Source organism: Durio zibethinus, chromosome 9 (genome assembly GCF_047325235.1).
Source record: "Durio zibethinus cultivar Kanyao isolate XHJ-2024 chromosome 9, ASM4732523v1, whole genome shotgun sequence".
NCBI lineage: Eukaryota > Viridiplantae > Streptophyta > Magnoliopsida > Malvales > Malvaceae > Durio > Durio zibethinus.
In genome coordinates, this window is record NC_143170.1 from 5,686,148 (window position 1) to 5,709,749 (window position 23,602).

The 23,602-nt window shown below is 34.3% G+C and overlaps 4 protein-coding genes across 10 annotated transcripts; 3 read left to right on the plus strand and 1 right to left on the minus strand.

The window, feature by feature from the left end:
* LOC149516753 (uncharacterized) lies at nucleotides 1–652 on the plus strand. The gene has a single exon (XM_089765692.1). It carries the CDS (start codon nucleotides 78–80, stop codon nucleotides 417–419), a length of 342 nt encoding a protein of 113 aa, XP_089621818.1. The 5' UTR covers nucleotides 1–77; the 3' UTR covers nucleotides 420–652.
* Nucleotides 653–2,607: 1,955 nt separating this feature from the next.
* Nucleotides 2,608–5,670, plus strand: LOC111309238 (pentatricopeptide repeat-containing protein At3g49170, chloroplastic-like). Its single transcript, XM_022908238.2, has one exon. It carries the CDS (start codon nucleotides 2,656–2,658, stop codon nucleotides 5,254–5,256), a length of 2,601 nt encoding a protein of 866 aa, XP_022763973.2. The 5' UTR covers nucleotides 2,608–2,655; the 3' UTR covers nucleotides 5,257–5,670.
* Nucleotides 5,671–7,125: 1,455 nt separating this feature from the next.
* On the plus strand, nucleotides 7,126–10,087 carry LOC111316165 (putative protein phosphatase 2C 8). Its single transcript, XM_022918182.2, has 3 exons — nucleotides 7,126–7,964; nucleotides 9,258–9,363; nucleotides 9,480–10,087. The coding sequence occupies exons 1-3, from the start codon at nucleotides 7,236–7,238 to the stop codon at nucleotides 9,779–9,781; spliced, it is 1,137 nt and encodes a 378-aa protein (XP_022773917.2). The 5' UTR covers nucleotides 7,126–7,235; the 3' UTR covers nucleotides 9,782–10,087.
* Nucleotides 10,088–12,293: 2,206 nt separating this feature from the next.
* On the minus strand, nucleotides 12,294–19,875 carry LOC111309243 (cyclic nucleotide-gated ion channel 1-like). 7 transcript variants are annotated; one of them, XM_022908288.2, is made up of 10 exons: nucleotides 19,792–19,875; nucleotides 18,888–19,026; nucleotides 18,173–18,381; nucleotides 17,814–18,061; nucleotides 17,127–17,339; nucleotides 15,278–15,558; nucleotides 14,195–14,306; nucleotides 13,524–13,760; nucleotides 12,672–13,376; nucleotides 12,294–12,586 (listed from the first exon to the last, which is right to left on the minus strand). In XM_022908288.2, the coding sequence occupies exons 2-9, from the start codon at nucleotides 18,914–18,916 to the stop codon at nucleotides 12,678–12,680; spliced, it is 2,028 nt and encodes a 675-aa protein (XP_022764023.1). In that variant the 5' UTR covers nucleotides 18,917–19,026; nucleotides 19,792–19,875; the 3' UTR covers nucleotides 12,294–12,586; nucleotides 12,672–12,677. The 7 variants fall into 7 exon arrangements, with proteins under 7 accessions (XP_022764023.1, XP_022764008.1, XP_022764000.1 ...); XM_022908273.2 differs by having other exon boundaries at nucleotides 17,814–18,381; nucleotides 18,888–18,944; XM_022908265.2 differs by having other exon boundaries at nucleotides 17,814–18,381; nucleotides 18,888–18,965.
* Nucleotides 19,876–23,602: the final 3,727 nt, after the last annotated feature.

Sequence of the window (23,602 nt, forward strand, 5' to 3'; positions counted from 1 at the left end):
CCTTCTTTCATTCGACGGAAGCCAATTTAGGTTTTTCTTTGTTCTACACTATCAAGAGACCTAAAAAGACAGCAATAATGGCAAGAGCCAGCCTGAGCCGTCTATTCTCATCAATCTCGGAGCTCTCCATCCTCAAACTGTCTTCAAGTAGTTTCAGATCAGAATCGATGATTCAGTCCGCTTCCAACTCGGCAAGTCGGTTCATGTGCACCGCTGCTCAGCGACTTCAATTGAACCATGAAGAACAGGCAAACGAGGAAAAGCGGGAACCTATGAAGGTTGAGAATAAAGAAGAAGAAGAAGAAGATGAAGATGGCGATCATGTGAACAAAGAGACGGGGGAGGTCGGCGGGCCTAGAGGCCCTGAGCCCACTCGCTACGGTGATTGGGAACGCAATGGTCGCTGCTCCGACTTTTAATTCTTTTTGTTTTCCTTCTAATTTTTATATTAAGAACGAAAATTTTAAGTGCTTTAATGACTGTGATTTTCGGGTTTTTTTTTTTTTTGGTTGTTGTTTTCAAAGCTGGGTTCTGTTTCTTTGGGTTAAGTGTCACGAGTTTGATAGATGAACGTTTCTCAAAGTAAAAGTAATACAGGAAAAATAAGTCGGCTATATTACCCATTTCCACAAAATCCATTGTCAATTTCTAATTGCCTCCTCATCTGCAACTGTCTTTTTCTGTGATCAGCTCAACATCTCAACTAGCACTCGAATGCTTGTATAATTGTTTTTATTAGTTGCAAATATATATATTTTTTCCCTTGGAATTCAATAACTCAAAGTTTTATAGATTCAATTAAAATTTAAAGATTTTAATCTCCCGGAGCTCAATTCAACGGTTGTTCCACCGCAGCCACCATTGTTGGTGGCCTTGATTGGCCAACTATAGAATCGTATCCAAAAATGGTGCTGGGTGAGAGCAGGCGCCTTCCCAAACCTGATGACCGTATGCTCGTCTGAATGGCGGTCCAAAGAGACCCTCAAGGGCATGTATACCTCAATGCCAGCATTGTTTCCATGCTGAATGCGTTGACGAATGGCTTCGATTGAATGCTACGCCCTATTTGCAGGAATGCCCCAAACAGTCTATCTTTAACAGTTCAGTATTCTTGATATTTCCATTTTGCTACTGTTAGAATCATTGTATTATTTCTCTCATAAAACACTGTAGATAACATATTTTTGAAAAATATTGTGAGGTTTGATATCAAAATGGAGGATTCGTTGCTCGCAAGCATGATGCTATTCAGTTACTCAGTACCTTTGGCTGCAGCAACAGCAATATCCTGAAGCTTCTCCCAACTAAGGGAACGATTCTCGCCCTTGGCTGCAATTATGAACTCCTCTAATGACTCATTCGGTAGGTATTCATAAACAAGAGCTCGTTCATATCCATCAGCAGAAAACCCAACCAAGCGAGTCACATTCACATGACGGATTCTACCCATCGAACCCACTTCATTTGAATTCTTCATCATTTCCCTCGAAATTATTGAGGACCTTAACAGCAACTAAAACACCGTTGGAAAGTTTGCCTTTGAAGACAGTTCCATAACACCTCTCCTTGCCCCAATTTGCTATCCTTTTAATCTCAGCATAGGAGTATCTTGAGGGTTTAATCTTCCACAGTTTTCAATCCGGAGTTGACTTTCTTTCTCCCTTTTGTCCATGTTAAGTGCCCAGCCAAATCCAATGAGAATCTGTCTTCACTAATTGAAGGGAAAAATGAGAGAAATCCATTTAAAATTAATCAGCTTGACAAGAGTGCAGGCCAGGTATGCAAGCACAAGGTCCAAATTCTGATTTTGTCTTTTCCCCTATTTTAGCAGGTTTCCTCCCAAGTGTAAGAAAAGGGCTCATTACACTTTGATCAGTTGATGCATGCCATAGACTTAAACCATTTATAATATTATTTATATATTAGTAATTACCATTAATTAAATATTTTATTTTTGTTTATACTAATCATATTATTGTTGTTTTTTTGTTTATACTTATAACATATAATTGTTGATATAAAGAATTAAAATTTTCAAGAATATACTTTTATACATCATTAATAACATTAAATGTAAGGTAAAAGATGAAATTAGCACTTAAATATTTTGTTTAACAATAAGTGAATGTCTCTTTTTATCAAAATGCTGCTTTTTAATTCCTAACTTCAAAAATTGTACTTAAATAAACAAATAAAGTTAAGCATAATTATATAATAACTCATAAAATACGTATATTACGTATTAAATTAATAAATGTTTTAAAACATTTAATTCTATTTTATATTATTTTCATTTTTTTACGTGAGTTTATCAGAAATTATATCCAATTATGCATGAAAAGGTATAGAATTACCCCCAGCATCTGATTCATATTAAAAACTGTATATATTTCCCTATTCATAAAAAGGAATAATCCCATATCCCAATTCCCTCAAATTTTTATTTTTTTAAAAAAAAAGCATGTAATTTTGTATAACCTCCATTAGTTACAGTGTTTTTTTTGCATTGGGCCCAAAAGAAACAAGGTAAGCCCACATTAAAATCGGGCAAAATATACCGACATTAGATATGGCTAATTAGGGATGTAGGCCCAAAACGACCCGAACCTAGAGCTTTTAATAGGGCCAGTCAAGGGAAACTACCTGTTGGAGAAAATGGCGATGTTGATGAACCTTTCTCTTCCCTATACGGCCAGAACCGTTCCACATTCGCTAAAACCCTCAACCCCTTCCCGCCAAAAACTCTCATCACCGTCATCATTGCCACCAGCCGTCAATAGCCCCATCGACTTTGAACCACTCAGAGACCGTCTGGTCAAACACCTCGATGCCGGCCACCTTTACAAAGCCATATCCACCCTTGATGTCATGGCCAGGCAAAACACCCATCCGGACCTCATTACCTACTCTCTGCTCCTTAAGACCTGCATCAGGTCACGTGAGTTTCAGCTCGGTAAACTCGTTCACACCCACTTGGCTCAGTCTAAAATTGAGCTCGACTCGGTCGTTTTTAACTCGCTCATTAGTTTGTACTCAAAATCCGGCGATTGGGCCAAAGCCCATAAAATATTCGAAAGTATGGGAAATAAACGAGATTTGGTTTCTTGGAGTGCAATGATTTCTTGTTTCGCAAATAAGAAAATGGAATTTGAAGCAATTTTGACATTTCTTGATATGCTTGAAAATGGGTTTTGTCCAAATGGTTATTGCTTTACGGCTGTTATTCGGGCTTGTTCAAAAGCCGAGTTTTTTTCAATAGGGGAAATAATTTTAGGGTTTTTAGTGAAGAGTGGATATCTTGATTTTGATACAAATGTTGGGTGTGCTTTAATTGATATGTTTGTGAAGGGAAATAGTGATTTGGAGTCAGCTTTTAAGGTGTTTGATAAAATGCCTGATAGAAATGTGGTTGCTTGGACTTTGATGATAACTAGATGTACACAATTAGGTTACGCAAGGGATGCTATTGATTTATTCTTGGATATGGTTATAGGTGGCTATGTGCCCGATCGGTTTACGCTAAGTGGTATAATTTCAGCTTGTACTGAACTGGAATCGGAATTATTGTCACTTGGCAAGCAATTGCATTCTTTGGTTATAAGGTCAGGTTTTGCTTTGGATGTTTGCATTGGATGTAGTTTAGTGGACATGTATGCTAAGCTTACAATAGATGGGTCTTTGGATGATTCTAGAAGGGTGTTTGATAGAATGGAAGATCATAATGTTATGTCTTGGACTGCGATTATTACGGGGTATGTGCAATGTGGAGGTCGTGATAAGGAAGCCGTTGAGCTCTTTCACAAAATGATGGAAAGTCCTGTTCTGCCTAATCATTTCACATTTTCTAGTGTTCTTAAGGCATGTGGAAATCTTTCTGATTCACGAATGGGTGAACAATTTTATGCCCTTGCAGTAAAACACGGTTTTGTTTCAGATGATTGTGTGGGGAACTCTCTTATAAACATGTATGCTAGGTCAGGCAGGATGGATAATGCTCAAAAAGCTTTTGAATCTCTATTTGAGAAGAATTTAGTTTCCTACAACACTATGGTCGATGCTTATTCTAAGAACTTGGATTTTGAAGGAGCTTTTGAACTTTTTCATGAAGTCACAGATACCGGAATTGAGGTTAATGCCTTCACATTTGCTAGTCTACTGAGTGGAGCTTCAAATATTGGTGCAATTGGCAAGGGCGAGCAAATCCATGCTCAGTTACTTAAATCAGGGTATCAGTCAAACCGACGCATTTCTAATGCATTGATATCCATGTATGCTAGGTGTGGACACATAGAAGCTGCTTTTCAAGTTTTTAAGAAGATGGGTGATCGAAATGTTATATCTTGGACTTCTATGATAACAGGTTTTGCAAAACATGGATTTGCTACTAGAGCTTTGGAAATATTCCATGAAATGCTGGTGACAGGGATTAAGCCAAACGAGATCACATATATTGCTGTTTTATCAGCCTGTGGCCATGCAGGTTTGATTTCAAAGGGATGGGAAATTTTCAAGTCAATGCACAAGGAACACGGGATTGCCCCAAGAATGGAACACTATGCATGCATGGTTGATTTATTGGGGCGATCAGGATCACTCAGGGAAGCTATTGAGTTCATAAACACGATGCCCTGCACACCAGATGCCTTGGTATGGCGCACTTTTCTTGGAGCTTGCCGAGTCCACCGTGACAAAGAGCTCGGGGTATATGCTGCCAAGATGATACTTCAGCAGGATCCTCATGATGTTGCAGCCTATATATTACTATCAAATTTGTTTGCCTCTGCAGGTCAATGGGAAGATGTGGCACAGATTAGGAAAAATATGAAGGAGAGAAATCTGATCAAAGAAGCTGGTTGTAGTTGGCTAGAGGTGGACAATAAGATGCACATGTTCCATGTGGCTGATACGTCACACCCACAAGTGCAGGAGATTTATGAGAAATTGGATGAAATGGCTTTAAAGATAAAGGGATTGGGCTATGTCCCTGATACAGATTTTGTGCTTCATGAACTTGAGGAGGAACAAAAGGAGCAATATATTTTCCAACACAGTGAGAAAATTGCAGTTGCATTCGGACTTATAAGCACATCAAGATCAAAAACAATTCGCGTTTTTAAGAATCTCCGTGTTTGTGGAGACTGTCATACTGCAATCAAGTACATTTCATTGGCTACAAGGAGAGAAATAGTTTTAAGGGATTCAAATCGGTTTCATCATATCAAAAATGGAACCTGCTCTTGCAAGGATTACTGGTGACTGCATACAATTCAAGTCGCTTTCATCAGATCAAGTGATCTATGTGACAAATGCATTCTTGGTAAAAAGCAATTAAGAGCGTTCACTAAGTTGCATTGGACGGTGATCTTTAATTTGTCAGATGCCACAACTGTCCAGTAGCTGTCGCCGTGTCGCAGATTAAATTCTGATTGTCCAAACAAATTTGATCCTTGTTTGGCAACTTTATCCCTTATTCTCATTCTTTTTGGGCATTGAAGATGATGCATTTATCACTTGTTCCACTAATTGTTACCTGTATACCTCTTATTCCCTGCTTTTTATATACAATTGTACATTCTCTCTGCTTACTTTATATCTAAAATGCTTGTAAATTATAATTTCTTTCTATATATAGACGTTTAAATTACAGTGATGTGTCATAGTTTGCTTTGATGTTGTTTGATGTAGAAGCATGTTATTCTGAACTTGTAGATTTGTTTTTTTTAATTCAAGCTTTAGGTTGTAAAGTACTCATAATTCCCGTTAGCATACTTGTGCTCCTTTTTCTTGACATGACTTTTGCGCAGAAAAGTTTCACACAGATGGTAGTAATGAGGAAACATTGAACCAACCTCTTAGCTAGCAAATCAGTTTCCAACCTGTCTACTTTCAGTTTCTTGTATGGCCTTCCCCCCCACCCTTTTTCAGCTTTGCTTCTTTAATCACAGCCTTTCATCTTGAGTTCATGTGAATCTTTTGCATTGACGTAACTGTGCAGTTGTCAAACATCATCAAAGGGGCAATAGTGAAGCTTTTCTTATTGATGTTAAAGTGTTCGTGGTACAAGGATGTTGACATCTTGCTATTCCCCTCGGGAAATTTTCGGCTTCTCATAGAGAGAGGGAGATGAAATTAAGTTACTATGATGTGGAATTGTCCCGTTACAATCTGATGATGATGTAAATGTTAGGCTTGATTTCCAATTTGTTAGAATTGCTTTCACATCAATAACTGAAATCCCAAGAAAAATGAACATGAAAAAATCTATTTTCTGCCTTGAATGTTTACATGCATCATTGAACACAATTTGTCCTGGTCTGAGACACCAATTCAACAGGGCATGGAAGAAAGAAACCTACAATTTTGCCCTGGTAGAAAAGTACCTTTATTTGCTCATTGTTTGGCCAGTACAGGAGCCAAAAAAAAAATCCACCGGTTCTCTCATTTAAACCATAAACTCCACGTGGATCATACGTCTTGCAGGACAGTGGACAGAAGTTTGTGCACCAACTAAAATACCTTTTGAGGATTGAGTCTGTCTGCTGACAAGTCAACATACGTTGTTCTGTCGACCGATCAGATTTCACGGGCAAAAGTCTGTCAGCTTTATCATCGGTAATCCAATCAAACCTATCTCTCCCTGATATTTTTCATTGTTAATTTTATCAAATCGATAATCATGGGACCTAGCTGAAGATTCGGACGCGAAATATCGCCGAAATCTGGCCCAATTACGAGGTACAAATCCCACACGCGACCGATTTGAATCCAACACGTGTCCTACAACTATCATGTCAACATTCCTTGTCAGGATAAAACAACTTAACAGAAAGCCTTCCAAAATTGTTGGCAAAAAAAAAAAGAGGCCCTCCAAAAAGTATAACCCACAACCCTCGAGAAGCCAGGTAATATCACTTCTAGAGATCAGTGGTGGGGCCCTTATATCACCCTACTGAATCACTAGCCGCAAGATCCACGCTCCACGTGTTTTGAACTAAATCATTGCCCTCCACCTCTCTGTTTGAAAAATCCCAGTCGGTGGTACATAAAAGCCCATGTGGCTAACGCCCATCCCATCGCACAATATCAACGGCCCACGCTCAGTACTCTTCACTCACCTTATTTATATCAACTTTAACGTGTGTTGTCCAGTAGCGTTGCCTTTCAATTTCACGCAGAAAAAAAAATGAAGTAGAAATAGTAAAGCTTCACTCTTCATAAAAAAAAATCCCCGGAAAATGACGTCAGATCCCGGTAAACTCTACAGACTTACGGTCAGCAGAACCAAGAATGCTCGCCGGAGAAGATTGGAAGTTCGAAGATTGAAGTGCACGTGTCAGACGATGATGAACATAACTATCACAAAAAACGGCAGCAACGGTGATAAAGACCACAGTCTTCTTCATGGATCAAAACCAAGCAACGGTTTAACGGAAATATCGCTTTCACTGTCTTCCTCTTCTTCTTCGTCAAAGCAATCATCGTCAGAGAACGACATCGTTTTAGCCGGTCTTGGAGACAACGATGATGTTCAAATTTTAACGTGTGCGTCGCATGGGTTACTATCAGTTATCGGTAGGAGAAGAGAGATGGAAGATGCAGTGAAAGTGGAGTTAGGGTTTATGGTCAAAGGAGGGGAAAAGTTTAATTTTTATGGAGTTTATGACGGACACGGCGGGTCCAGGGTGGCGGAGGAGTGTAAGGAAAGGTTGCACAAAGTGTTGATGGAGGAAATAGTAGAGGGTAATAAGAATGGAAGCGGGATTGATTGGGGAAGAACGATGGAGAGATGTTTTGAGAGGATGGATGAAGAGGTAAACAGAGGGAGGTTGGGGGAGGAGATGGTGGGGTCGACGGCGGTTGTGGCGGTGGTTGGTAACGGAAAGTTAGTAGTGGCGAATTGTGGGGATTCTAGAGCTGTCCTATCAAGGGGTCGTGTTGCTGTGGCCTTGTCTTTTGATCATAAGGTAACATTTACTATATGTTTATATGCTTTTTCATTTTATTTTCTAGAAATATGTTCATAAGCTTTTTAGTTTTATCATGCAAAAAGGTTTTATTTTTACTAGATATTCTGCTGATAAAATTGAATTAAACACTGTACATTTTGGTGGATTTTTGTTTAGTTCATGCCCAGCACATCATGTTTAAGTGATTGGTGGAAAGTGATAAAGAAATGAAGAATCTCTTCAAGCAGATGGTCTTATTTTATGTGCTGAATAAATCAAATCCTTCCTCATCATTAACCTCAATTAAACAAAAAGTAGATTTTGGTTGGTAGAATTCAGAATTACCCTGCACTCAAATATGGTATAATGAGGATCTGTACCCACGAAATGTTAAAAGTTAATTGTGGCAATCAAGTTAACTGGAAGTTATGAAAGCCTCGATTCAATTGAGATAAAACTATATGCATGAGGTAAGATGTGGGACTAAACTGAAGGCTCAAATGATGGAATGAGATAAGAGATTAAGCGAGAGTGTGGCTAGAAGAGCCTTGCTTCCTATCTGAAAATTGGATTTTACACTAGGGGAGGGAAGGGGTTAATGTCCTCAATTTCTTACCCCATTTATACTTGCTGATATTGATTAAAAATTTGCCATGAACAGTTTTTGTTCTGGTTTTCTCCTTTAGTTGGAAATGTTTGGGTTACCCCCATGCTAGACTGAAGTTTTTCTTTTATTCCTCGAACAATATGTCTAGTCGGCAATAAGAGGTTTAAAATCGCCAACTTTGTAGTGGTTAGCAAGAGGATCTATATCAAAGTTGGATTGACTGTACGTATAAGAGGCAATACAAAAAGTAAATCTTAGAGATAGAAGTGGTTATATTAAACAGCATATTTATGTTAAATCGATAATTTTTTAGATGAAAGCAATAAGAAAGCGACTCGAAACTTAGTTCAGGTTATTGCAGTCATTTTTTTAAATTGACATTCAATAGATCTGAGATTTAAATCTCCATACCTACAAGGAGATTTAAACCCTACCCCCTACAATCCCTTATGCCTCCTTTGTAAAAAAATATATATATACATATAAAAGGGTCAAAATGAAAATTAATTATTTGTATGTTGTCCCTAATTAACAATTTCAATTTTGGACCTTTATATCATTCAGTTGTTAATTTTGTTAACAACCAATAAGAAGGCTGCCAAATATTTTTTCCATCTTTCTTTTAATCTTCAAGAAAAGTGGGATGAAAGTATGTTATAGTTTAGCAGCAAGAATCAATATATTGACACGTTCTTTGTGCAAAGCCTGACAGACCAGATGAGTTGGAGAGAATTGAAGCCGCTGGTGGAAGGGTCATAAACTGGAATGGACATCGTGTGCAAGGAGTACTTGCCACCTCAAGGTCCATAGGTATGTAAGAAAGCTTCTGCTGTATTATCACCAGCTTAATATATAATTGAAGGATTTATCAGTTTTATATTTTAAGGATGCCATTTTTCTAACTGGAGAGTGAAATTTGAATGCAGGCGATCAATACCTTAAACCATTTGTTACATGGAAGCCAGAAGTAACAGTAAGAGAGCTAACCGATGGTGATGAATTCCTCATACTAGCTAGTGATGGCCTGTGGGATGTCATATCGAATGAAGTAGCATGTCGAGTGGTGAGGAGATGTCTGAACGGCCAAATAAAGAGGAAATCCCTTGAGAATGTTGTCGATGAAAGCCTGGCTGCCGAAGCAGCAGCTGTGTTGGTTGAGCTTGCAATAGCTCGTGGTAGCAAAGACAACATTAGTGTGGTAGTGGTGCAGTTAAGAAAGAAAATCTAGCGCTTCTTTTTTTTCTCTTTAAGATCACTCTCAAAAGCAACTGAGAGAACAAGATTTTCAATTTCTGGAAGTACCAACCAAGGCTTTCGTTTGAGTTGCGGGTCAAGCTAGAAGATCCATCCAAATTAAACTGGAGGAAAATGAAGTGGTTGGTCGGAGACTTGAATTAGATTAGTTATCATAATATAACATTTGATTCATTTGTCTATGGTGCTTTTACATGAACACCATTCCCCTAAACATTTCTGTTGTTATATAAAATATCTGCATTAAAGCTTTAATGGTACTAAAAAATTTAAAGAAAAACTTATTTACATGATTTACTTCAATTAATCCATTTTCATTCCTATGTTGCCTCCTTGGAAGAACTTCGGGTAGAAATGGTTCTCTTCCCTTTTTATAAATTTCAAAATTTTAGTTTTTTTTTTTTTTTTAAATTGAAAATCCCAATTCTTAGTTCTTATGACACAATAAATATTTTAAAATCAATTATTATCATAGTTGCTTACATCAAGAATATGTAGTCGTTCTGTTCATTATTAGGGAAAATAACTAATCTTTTTCCATTTCTCTATTCATCGTCCTAATTTGTTAGATTACAAGATGTAATGCGATTTTATTTTTATTTTTTTAAACATCATAGCATTAACTATTATTTGACAATCCAACAATTCAATGCATTACGTTTCATATATTTAATTTTAAGATTGATTTAAATTGGTAACGAGATTAGATTGATGAAATTAAAAAAAATAATTGATGTAAGATTAATTATTGAAATAATGAAATTGATTGATGTAAAAATAAGATTAAAATTACTTGTATCATATGTTTAGATAGTAAAATTAATAGTGACAGTAAAGTGGAGTAAAGTAAATTGTAATGAACAAAAATCAGATAAATTGTTAGGGGAAATTTTATCTGTTGTCAATTACCAATTGCAGCAGCATATTCAGAATCATCAAGCCTATCTAATTTCTGACTTCTGATTTGTCTGTTTTTTTTTTTGACCTTTGGCCTTTTCTTTTCTTTTCGAATGTAGTGGTGTGAATGGTTTTCTGATATGGTCCACAGAGGGGCCACCCCTTGATTTTGTGAATCCCATAAAGCCTATAGAGAAACTAGACTGAGCTTACCATCGTAAGAGAGGACTTCGATTTTGCAACTTTGAGGTGAGAGCTCCTGTCTTCAAGATCAGTTTTCATTCATTTCAGCAGGGTTCCTTAGCAGGATAAGAAAAAAAAATTAAGAAAATGAAAAATTAATTTGAAATTATAATTTTTATTTGATTTAGATTGATTTTTTTATTATTATATTCGGATTAAATTTAAATATTAAATAAATATTCAGATCAAATTTTATATCAAAATATTAAAAATTAAAAAAAATTAAATCAAACCAAATTATATGTTTTTATTAAATTATATATTTTTAAAAATTTTTATAAAATAAACATAATTATTTTATATATAAATCTATTTAAATATTTTTAAAATATTTTAAAAATAATTTATAAAAAAATTAAAATTAATAAATTAATAAATCAAACCAAATCCATTAAATTCAATTCAAATCAAATTAATTTTAAAATTTTAATTTGAATTTAGATCAAATTTTAAAAATTCATAATATTATATCATTTAAAAAAAAATCAATTTCGATCCGCTGCTAGTACTTACTACTTACTTTTGCTATGAGATACAGTACATACTTTTAAACCGCAATAAAGCGGGGACCTAAGGGTGATGGGGCATTGTTTCAATTTTTGAAGAAATAAGATCTTGGAATGATTGCTTTCTCTGTGAACCGAAGCTGCAGGTCGCATCTTTTTTACTATAGTTTCTTTCTCTAACTACTGTGGACCTCGAACCATCCTATTTCCACTGGTTTAGAGCGGGTGTCTTTTAATGACACTTCATATATTGTCTTTTTCATTTAGCCTCCCCTGATTTGAGAACTTAATATTTCAATCTCTTGGAATTAGCAATATATCAGAACAGAAGTAAAGATAATTTGTAATATGAGAACATGTCTCTACAAATGCAGATGACTTGTTCTGTAGTTACGGATGGCAAAATGAAATCAAACAAGATGCATATTATTAGTATTGTGGTAGTCTTACGAATTCTCCTGGTAGAAATAAAAATTTTTTAGTTTTACTGACAGATGCACATGGCTTTTTTCGCATTGCAGGTAATTAAGGGGGAGGTCAGGCTGCTTCGTGACCCTGCAATCCAGCACGAGTAACCTGTATGACTCTGTCTCCTAAGCATATATGTAGCAATTCCAATCGTTATTTTTTAACTTTCATAAAAGCTGACGTACTCCTATTTGGGAAATAGACAGTAAATAATGGAGGAAAAGATGCCTCCAACATCACAATCAAATAATGGAGGGTCTTTTAGAGATGCGATCCATACTTCGTCACGACGAATGCGTTAGCTATTTCTCTGGACTATGGTATATACTACGGTAGAAATTTAAAACCAAAAGAACAAAAAAAGTAATAAAAGTGAAATCGAAGCAGTTATTTCAACCTTATATTACTCTGCAAGACTTTGTTCTCCATTTTACCATGCAGTATCCTTTTGCAGAACTTTTGAATTTGTTACACTTACTGTTTCAAATATATATACTACATAAAAACTGCACTAAAACAAATTGGTAGTGGATGAAAACAGAACAACAAAACGAAGAAAAATTGAAGATTTACATATACATGGCATACATACCTCAAAACTCAACAAATGGCAGCTTTCTACCAACATACTTTTCGTGTTTTGTGGAGGGACGAGATTTCCTAATCTGTTCCAAAGACAATCTTTTACATAATGCCAACAAGGCATAAAGTTATCCAAAATAAAATATAAAAGAGAAAAAAAAAAAGTACCTGTGCTTATTGTTCTTCAGCTGTAAAATCTGGCTCTGCTGGCTTCTGAAGCAAAATAGGTGGTACCCTCTCTGGCACTCTTGCTTTACGACTACGGTTTCGGCGCAAAGCACGAAGTGCATTGGCAGCAAACCGTGAGGCATAAATAGCGGCACCCAAACTTGGTGAACTCCCACCAGCATTGGCTAAAGCATCTTGCAATCTAGTCTCCTCTTCTCTAAGCGATTCTTCCAGTTTCTTTTTGCTGTAGCGGCGCCAAGCAGCTTGTATGAAACAAGCTGCCCAAGTCCTCCACTGCTGTGAATAGAACCTAAAAGTGTGGCGCAGCTGCTTACTATGAAGCCGGCGGAACTGAGAGGCAACAAACTTCAAGTCATCAGACATCAGAGCAAAAGCTTCAACTTCAGTAAGGGCTCGGACAGTTCTAGTAGATATAGGGAGGTTTGACGAAGAATGGGGATCTAGTGCCCATGTGAGAAGTTCCTCTCCACAGAAGTCTCCTGCCCCTAGATATTCAGAATTAAAGAAGCCAGTTCTTCCACCATTTGTTGTCATAGTCAACAGTTTGCCGCGCATGATGAAGAGCATCTCATCAACCGGGTCTCCCTCCCGAACAATGTAGCTCTCCTCTGTGTAGAGAACCGGCTTGAGTCGGTCACACATTGCATCCAATAATTGTTCATCCATTTTTTCAAACATTGGCACCTTAAACATCAAAGGAAATGAGTGAGATAACCTTTAAGATTAGTGATTGGCGGCGAAAATGCAAGTTAAATAATAACATGTACCAATCTTAATCCCGAAAAGGATGCAATCCAATTAAAACAATGATCAGAAGGTCGAGGCACTCACTCTCATGAGCAGAGCCAAGCAAAGATGGCGCTTTATATCCCTTCTAAGGTCCTTGGGTAGATTACAAAGTAAATTCTCTTCATCAACTCCTCTAGTTTCTTGCCACTTATACTGCTCGTATCGTCTGATCCGCTCCCTCAGATTCTCTGGTAATAAGCGGTGGGACATCCATTGTTCTGCATCACGTCTTTTCACTCTCATCTCCTCCAATCTGGTAGTCGTGGACTGCAAATATGTCTGTTTCACAACAAATTTGACTCGTCATAACCTATAATTTATGGTCCTTATGTAAGACATAACTAGGAATCCTGAAGTTGCACGGGTAACAGCCTAAGCCAGGTGTTTCCTATTTGTTGCCCCCAATGCACATTGTACTTAGGACAGTGAGCGACAGAAAGAAGCAAAATACTTGGACATTATAAAACCAGAAGTCAACCAAAAAGCTTCAACCATTGTAAACAGATTACTTGTGCTTCTTAGGAGTGCATCTTATGCAGAAGATTTTAAAAAATCATAATGATAGAAACTAATTTTTTAGAAAAGCTTTCAGAGTACAAAGAATTAATGATACCAAAAAATGTTGTCCTACTAGAAATTAGAAAACAGTTGCACTGCTACAAAACAAACAGCTGGACATATAAATTCAAAGAATACAGATGCCTGGTACCAACCTGCATATTTCCAATGAGTAATGAAAAAAGAACCAAGCCCGAGATTGAAATGAAAACTGCAAAGCAGATTTCCAAGACATAGGTACTAGTTTTAAGGTTCTGACCCAGAGAACTGCAAAAAGGAGAAGCAAACAGATATCAAACACTACTGTCAGAACTTAATGGCAATGTACTAATAACAAGGAAGAGAGAGAAAAAACAAGAACCTGTTTTAAACAAGGAAAAGGGAAGACAATGAATATACAACAAAATTTGAATAATCCCAGTTGGACTGAAGATGGATGTAGACTCAACAAGCCTAAATAATAAAACCATAATTAAGACCACTCAGCAGTGACCTCTTACGACCCATTTAACCACAATTTTTTAAAGCACCACAAGAATTAATGAAGCATGCTGCTCTGTCATTGATCAATCTCAATTTCATCACCACATCAACCCTCGTCACTAATCCTAACATCGTTTCCCACCTACCTCAAGAGAAAGAGAAGAAAAAAAAATGATGAATATATTTATTAAAAAGGAGAGATGCTTACACCCCAACTTTTCCCAATGATCATCACATATATCTAATAAGGGGGGTTTATCACATTATATGTTCTATGTAGACTGCATGCATATTTTTGCAACCCAGCCCCTCCAGCAAAGACAATATGATAAAATGAGAGATCACTTCATTTATTCTTTTTATCATTCTGAGAGGTTATTAGTTAACCAAACAACTGAAATAGTTACCGGAAGAATAATGTTGAAAGAGTAAATATTTGCTGGTAAAAGTTTTATTTAATTAGATTCGTAAATTTTCTCGATCCAATATGAATATGATAAAAAAGACAAAACAAATAACGTTTCTATATAATATTATTATAATGGAAATTTGTCAAATACTTCAATTAGTTATAAAGAACTCACAAAGTGGTATGCCAACAAGCATACTAGAGATGGAATGCAAGTAACCAGTTGTCAAAATTTTAGCCAAAATAGCTGAAATACAGCCCATCTAGTAAATGGAAACAAGCAATGACTACTGAACACTTGATTGGAAAAAGGAAAATAAATGAAAAGCATCTTAATTGAGCACACCTTAGGTTTTGCAGGCCCCACCAAAAACAGTAAAAAAATTTCTCTGGAAAATCTTTCGACTCCACAACACCAGATTGGAGGGCATAAAGGAATATTCCAAAATTGAAAAGTGTTGTGTTGGGTGTTTGTATAGGGCATGATTGATTTAGCAACGTACTAAAAGAAGAACCACCATCACAATAAAAAGAAGGGGAGGTGCATCCAGTGTTCTTCCTACAGGCATCTTTCCAGCATGTGTATTCCCTTTCAATGGAAAATAAGTACCAAGAAGCTCCAAAAACCTACAAGAAAAGCTAGTCAATTTACCATTAGAAAACGTGGCAGAAGAATGAATTAGGCTTCAAGTCATAATAAGAGATATATTATAAAGAGGAAATATAACAGCTCCAGGCTTATACATATGCAGTTAACTAGATTTCATACCATTAAAAAGTTTTAACCCATGCAACTAAGATAACAACACCCAGACAACATTTTACCCATTGTTAGTTCAAAAGTACAAATCAGCATGCTTAAGGCCTAGATTTATAAGTCAGGTTTTGTAAAATAGAAGTAATCAGCTTTATATATAAACATATTAGACAGGAAGAAACAAAAGAATAACATATTATTCTTAAGGCCTTGATTTACATGTCAGGTTTTGTAAAATAGAAGTAATCAGCTTTATATATAAATATATTAGACAGGAAGAAACAAAAGAATAATATATTACCATTAGAAAACGTGGCAGAAGAATGAATTAGGCTTCAAGTCATAATAAGAGATATATTATAAAGAAGAAACAAAAGAATAACATATTATTCTTAAGGCCTTGATTTACATGTCAGGTTTTGTAAAATAGAAGTAATCAGCTTTATATATAAATATATTAGACAGGAAGAAACAAAAGAATAATATATTACCATTAGAAAACGTGGCAGAAGAATGAATTAGGCTTCAAGTCATAATAAGAGATATATTATAAAGAGGAAATGTAACAACTCCAGGCTTATACATATGCAGTTAACTAGATTTCATACCATTAAAAAGTTTTAACCCATGCAACTAAGATAACAACACCCAGACAACATTTTACCCATTGTTAGTTCAAAAGTACAAATCAGCATACTTAAGGCCTTGATTTACAAGTCAGGTTTTGTAAAATAGAAGTAATCAGCTTTATATATAAATACATTAGACAGGAAGAAACAAAAGAATAATATATTTATATATATATATATATATTCCGCAGGGATTGCTAATTTCAATACACCAGTATTAACAACAGGTTCAACTTTTTGACGAAATTTAGACACTGATTTTATTGTGAAGATCAAAGGGACAAGAGCTGAACATTAAAGAGATGAAAATTGAAAACAATCCACAACCTGCTAACGGTGATTAGAGTAACTATTCATGCCTATTCATTAAACATGTACTTGCTCTGGCGTTATATTGAGTAACATTTCATATTTCACAATTTATGCCGAACTCTTCCACCAATTTCAATCAAACCTTAATCCAAAACTGGTTATGGCTATTCAAATTACCATACTCCAGCTTCAATCTCTATCTTAAACGATATGTTTCACCTGTTTGCTTACTGGAAATATAAGCATAAAATTAGGATGTATTGACTTCAGAAGACATTAAAACATCTTTCATCCACATGCTTGAATCCATATGGTTAGATTTTTTTAGCTTTTGCCTCTCGTTATGGTGTTTCAATTTTGAAATGTCTCAAGTCCTACAAGCAATAAACCACTCAAGGGCCAAAACCAAACACAAAAGGCACATCCACAAAAGCAAATATAACAAAAGATACATGCTTATTGTTAAAATTACCCTACTACCAATCTAGCAAACTTACATGGCTTGCTAGCATGTAAAGAAAGAGATTGAACGCAGCTCCAGCCCATGCAGTTTCAGTTAGTATGCCCGAAGTCCTTGTAACTTCCTTATATAGTGGATATATTCGAAAAACCCTTGGCAGATATTGGAAGAGAACAACAAATTTCAACAAGTTCTTTGTATTCAAAGACTTTGAACCTCTCATTTGTGGTATGATAATTAAAATCACCACCTGGAAAAAGAACAGAAAGTTAAAAGACCAAGCTAATAGTATCAAATTAAACGATCATGAATTTATGACTTTAACAAAATATTGCACATAATAATACAGGAGTCAGGACTACAGGCATAAGTACATGGAAACAAGGGAGTTCCTACAACAATGGACTCTAATAAAACATTGGATTTCCATTAAAGATGCAAAGCATAGTTAGAGCAATTAAAGTTATCCTTTGAACAACCTGATAACTCACTCTTGGTACAGCAAATTATAGAATGGTTCAACAACTCTCAAGTTGCAACAGAATTTCTCAATACTATTGCCAATGGAAAGTGCACAATGGGAATGAAGTTCCTGCTCACCCAAGATTCAAACATTCATTTCATTTTAACTTTTAAAGTCTATTAATAGAGTATTACCTGTCACACATCAACCAGGTAAATACAAGAGAAAGAACATTGTCAGAGGCCTATAAGGTTTTTTTACCTGAGGGAGGGGAAGAACTGCTAGAACGTCGATTAAAAAGTATGATTGCAGATACCTCTTTGCTATTGCCCACGAATCTTCAACTAAAACACCTCTTCCAAATACGCGAGAAGAAGGTGCAATGAACCCAGTACGAAACTGAAAAATAATATGGATTATATAAAAGATATCTGTGAACGAACGCAGCACACTGGCTGTGGCCTCCATCTTTTCATCCAAAGCAAGGCACTTCTTATCATCATTAATCACTGGGACGTAAAAGAACAAAGGATCAATTGAGACTGCTATTATGCATGACAATACAAATATTTTGTTCCACCTTTGAAGGAACGACCCCTGGGGATCAAGAACTTTCTTACTAGAACCAAAGCCTTTAGCAACAACATGGTTAAATGAACAAGATTTAAATGACTTTCTAAGCCCTTTAATCCTCTCCGAACCAGATTCAACCCTTCTTTGAAACTTTTGTGAAAATGAATTTATTGCGAATCTAATTTTCCCCGAATTTGTCCCATTATTATCAGAATAATGTCCTTCAGCGCTTTTCTCTGAATTCCAGTCTTGGAACCTGGAAGATAGAATTTGATTGAAGAAAATCAGTCTATTTTAAGTACCAAAAAAAAAAGTTTAAGTTTTAAGAGAAAATCAAACCCCTACTAATAATACAATATGTAACATTTTCAGGTACAATATATAATTGCTGTTGTGTGAGAAATGAGGCATTAATAGTTATGGGAGCAGTAGATGAAGGGTAAGCTCACTCAAAAAAGAAGTGGTGGTGACAATTTTATTTGTTATGTATGACAACATAGGCAGTTGACAGCAGCATCAAAGACATTGACTACAGGCGATAAGTATCAGTTGTGATAGCATCATTGGGTAATGCAAAGGTGGACAATGACAGACAGAGCTGATGATTTTGCTTTCAAAATCGCATATCTAGTATTATCTTAGTGGCTTTCTGAAAAAAAAAAGCACATCTAAGACCTAAAATGAAGCACAGAATCCAATAGAAAGACACAACCATAATTTCAAGTAACACAATCAATGGACGATATTTAAGGATGTACTAACCTCACAAACTTCTCTGGTGGATAATTCATAACTGTAGCTTTCCTTATGATCCCACCTCTAAAAGAAGAAGAATCAGCTCTGAAACACAAAGATATTTAAGGAATTTCTTCATGTACAGAAAAAATCTTAGTGCCAAACCCTAAAAGGGGAAGAAAATATATGAAACACCAAGTTAGAACATTCTGATCTCAATTGCAGGCCGGACGCAACTAGAAACGAGCACAAAGGTAAAAGTATATACTATTGCACAAACGTTAAAGACATCAAAACCACAGACATTAAAGACAGCAGGAAACCAGACATCAAATTAGTTACATCCAATCAGTTACAATCCTGAAACAAGAATTTATTAAATTACTCTCCCTTGACATGTACAATAATCAACAAAACGTCGATTAATAATTACTGGAAAAAGAAGAGAAGAAAAGAAAAGAACTTTGTGGAAAAAAAAAACAAAGTGATACCGGGCTCAAAAAGCCGCGGATAAGTCACTGACTCTAATTGGCCAAACACCAAAAATATCTGGAAAAAGCAATACCGTAGTTAACACTGATATCTACGCATGAAATTGGAAGAACTCTTGAATGAGATATAATTGATTATTAAAACCAAAATTTAGAAACTATATCTATATAAATAAATAAAGAACACACAAGCAAGCAAGCGACTTCTGTTTCAGTTTCTTCAAGTCAAAGATCAAAATATTTAATCATGTTTTCGAAAATAAGTAGCCCTGAATTCTCGGGAAATTTTAAATTCAAAACATTCCTCTAAAAAATTGATGAATAAAACATAAAACCAGTAAAAAAATGGAGAGAAGGAAGGAGGAAACATACAAAGAAAGAAATCTCAGTGGAGAAAACAAACAAACAAACAAACAAACAGGTTGGAAATGAATTATTACCGAATTCAAAATTTCCTTCCTTTTTTCTTCTTCTTCGTAGTGAGGGAGTTAAGGGGATAGAAATTTCCTGGAAATGTCAAGGGTAGGGCTGGGTCAGAGTGGGGTTTTTCCTTTTAACAAATTAAAGACAAAAGACCAAGGTGACGAAGATAAAGGGCGTGCTGTACGGAAGCAAGAATTCCTGTGACTGGGGGTCCCACTGGAAAAAGCTTTCGACGGTAACTTTTTCGTGCGTCTGTCTCTGCGGTTCGCTCTTGTCCAGTTTCTTCCGTACCCAGGTTGACTCCACTGTTCCAGTCCACGGTTGAAAAGATGATTCCACCCTCGCAGTCACAGGTGTCCTCGTGGTACGTTTTATGATGTTAATTTGGTGATGTGGCGAGCTATGATTGGGAAATGTATAGATTAAATTAAAATGAACCGTATTCTCGTGGCATGAAACGGATCAGTTTTTTGTTCTCGTGGCAGGCCGTTTATGCGCCAACAGTATAGAGTATATTTTACAGAAGTCAAACTGAGTGGCAGAGATTGAACGGCTCTCGACACTGATCACGGATGACTTTTGCTCACTTAGGCCAATTTAGAATTATTGGTATGGTTGGAAAAAAAATTAAATTAGAAAAGTATATTTAAAAATTTTTAGGGGAAATTATTGTTTAAGATTTTTGAGTATTTGATATTATTGTAAAAAGTTAATGTGAGAGAATAAAATGTATAGAATTATTTAATAAATTATATAAATATTTATACACATAATATAAATATGAATATCCTACAAATACATATAATTTTATAATTTATAAATTATTTAATAAATATTTAGTAACTTTACAGTTATACCATTAATTATCAACCACAACAACACCTCTCAAAATGCGATTGGGGTTGCATTCGTTGGCAAAAGCAACGGTTTGATAGCTAAACACAATCGTGACCGAAGCTTTAGAGAGTTTAGGTTGCTTAGGACAGGTTTGATAGATGTTTTTATTTTTTGTAAAAATAAATAAATAATTAAATAAAAATTAAAGATAAATAGCAAAAGATAAAAACAACTAAACCTTACTAATGAGGAGCATGCCCAGGGCAGTGGCAGAACCAAATAGTTTGAGACTTTGAGTTGGGCTAAGACAAAAAGTCAGGCATATCCTTGACCTTATTTGCTTCTTGGAAATTTAGACAACACGATTGACCTTAGACAATGGATGTTGAGTAATGAATAGGATATAAGTTTTGTCTTACTTTTCACATCTTCCGTCTTTTGCTGACTCCTTAACAGACGAAATTATCTATAATAAATTATGGTCTTGGCAATCGTTTCGAACATTAAGTAGTCAATTTCCATCATGCACAAGATGTTCTTTCAACCAACTTCATTGATGTTGATTCAAATTATTTTTTACATTAATCAAATAATAAAATATATTAATTTTAAATTATATATTATAAAGGTTTTAAATTTTTATATTTAAAATAACTTAAATAAAATTATCGAATAAAATATTCAGATATTAAAATTTTAAAATTAAAATTTCCAATAACTTGTAAAATTAAATAGTCTATTTTGTGTATTTTATTTTCGAGTTTTTCATATTTCGATTAAGAGTTAAATTAATTTAGTGATTAATTAAAATAATCAAAATTTAAAACTTTTAAAAATTATTTTTAACAATTAATTAAAATTAATTCAATATTGATTAATTAAAGACAAATTAGTTCAATTAATTAATTCAATTAATTTTGAAATATAAGTAATCCTGATCATGCATTTAAAATACTATATGTTTTCACCTCATCAACTGCATTTTAACATTTTAAGAAATTTTCAGTTAAATTCTAAATGACCTTACCACCACTCGATACTCAACATGGACAACTGTAAGTTGTTTAGAACCTTTTTTTTTTGAACTGGCAAACTCTAGCCAACCACTTTCTTAAATTCTGAGTTTAATGAACAAACCACAACAAAACATGCCTGGCCTAATACGTTGGTGTAAGATATAACAGATTGGTCATTTTATTGACAATGAACTGATGAACCAGGCTTGGTCAGAGAAAGTGAGAGTCTAGACTTTAGGGGTCCGATGCCTGCAATGGAATACAACCTATTTCGGTTCGGATTGAGTTGGCACCAGCCTAAAATCTTAGGAGCCTCAATCAAAATTTTATCTGCCCAAAACCCAAATTCCATATATAGGCTATGGGCCAAATCACTCCATACCCTAAATAAATTCTCCAAGTAAACTCGCCCTATTCCCTCCTGTCAATTTTAAATGCAATAAAAAAGTATAAAATAATAATTTATGTTTTTATGTTATATAAAATATCAATAATTCATGTGTTTTTATAATGTTTTATATAAAAATTATTTATCATAATTTATATTGATATAAAATATAAAACATATATTTTTTATTTATCAAATCTTTATATAATTTTTGTTAAAATTTTAAATCATATTATTTTTATATTATATTATTATATTATATTTTAGAATATAAAATTTAAAACAAATATAAAGATTGTGTCATTTAAAATTTTAATAAAAATTATATACAAATTTAATAAATAAAAATATATTTTATATTTATTGTATTAATACGATTTATAATAATAACTTTTATATTATATATATAATACAAAATAAATAAAATAAAAATACCAAAATTACCTAATCCACTTACCTCTATTATCCATAATGTGATGTCTAAAGATTTATCATCATTTATGTTTCTTTTTGTTTGGGCTTGTATGGAACCTCGTATCTGGACCACTGTTAGCTCATCGCGTCAAGTAGCCGGTTGTATTATTATATTAGCAAATATCCATGCGGCATGGTAAAGCTCAAAATTTGAGTCGGTGACCTTGCAAACGGGAATCTCTGCCCTCAAACGGGTCCCCGTTACCACCGCAATGCTCGTTTCTTCTATGGTCTACAGTCCACAGCTTTAGCTGATATTTTGGTATGCCTCCTATTTATTTTGAAAAATGTTTTTGGTATTTTCCAAAATCAAAATGCTACGTGGATTATTTATTTGCATTACTTGTAATGGTAACTAGTAAAATATACAATACCCTTGAAAGTTTAAAGGGTTGTTAGTTTAAAAAGTTCACAAAATGGAAAAAAGCTTCTCATATTTTGTACATTTATGAAATAATTTAGTTCAATTTTATTGATATGTATTTTTATTTTTTATTGTGAATTAAAATAAAAACAAAATATAAAATTAGAATATTTAATTTTAATTAAAAAAGTCAAATTTTATTTTTAAATAGGATACATATACTAATTATTAAGTTAAATGTTTATATATAAAAATCACAATAATATTTTTGACTAAAATATTAAAAAAAATTTGATTTATTCAACTTTATTTGAATAAATCCATATATATTTATTGTATCTAAATAAAATCTTAATTTTTTATTTATATTCATATAAACTCTTATTTCAATAAAAGATTAATTTATATAAGAATTTATTTAAATACAAATTAAAGTTTAAAGATTTATTTAAATAAAAATTAAAAGAGAAAAGTTTATTTTGATGCAAATTAAAAATAAAAAATTTAATTAGGTGTAATAAAAATATAATGATTTATTTAAATAAAGTAATAAAATTTAAGATTTTTTTATTATTTTAACCATTATTTTGATAGATAAAAATCACAATATTTTTGTTGAGAAGAAAATTACAATAATTAATTAAACATGAAAAGTAGTTACAATATATTATAATATAATTAATTTATATTAAATAAAATATGTATTTTATTGTTTAAATAAATTATATTATAATTATGTATTTTTAAAT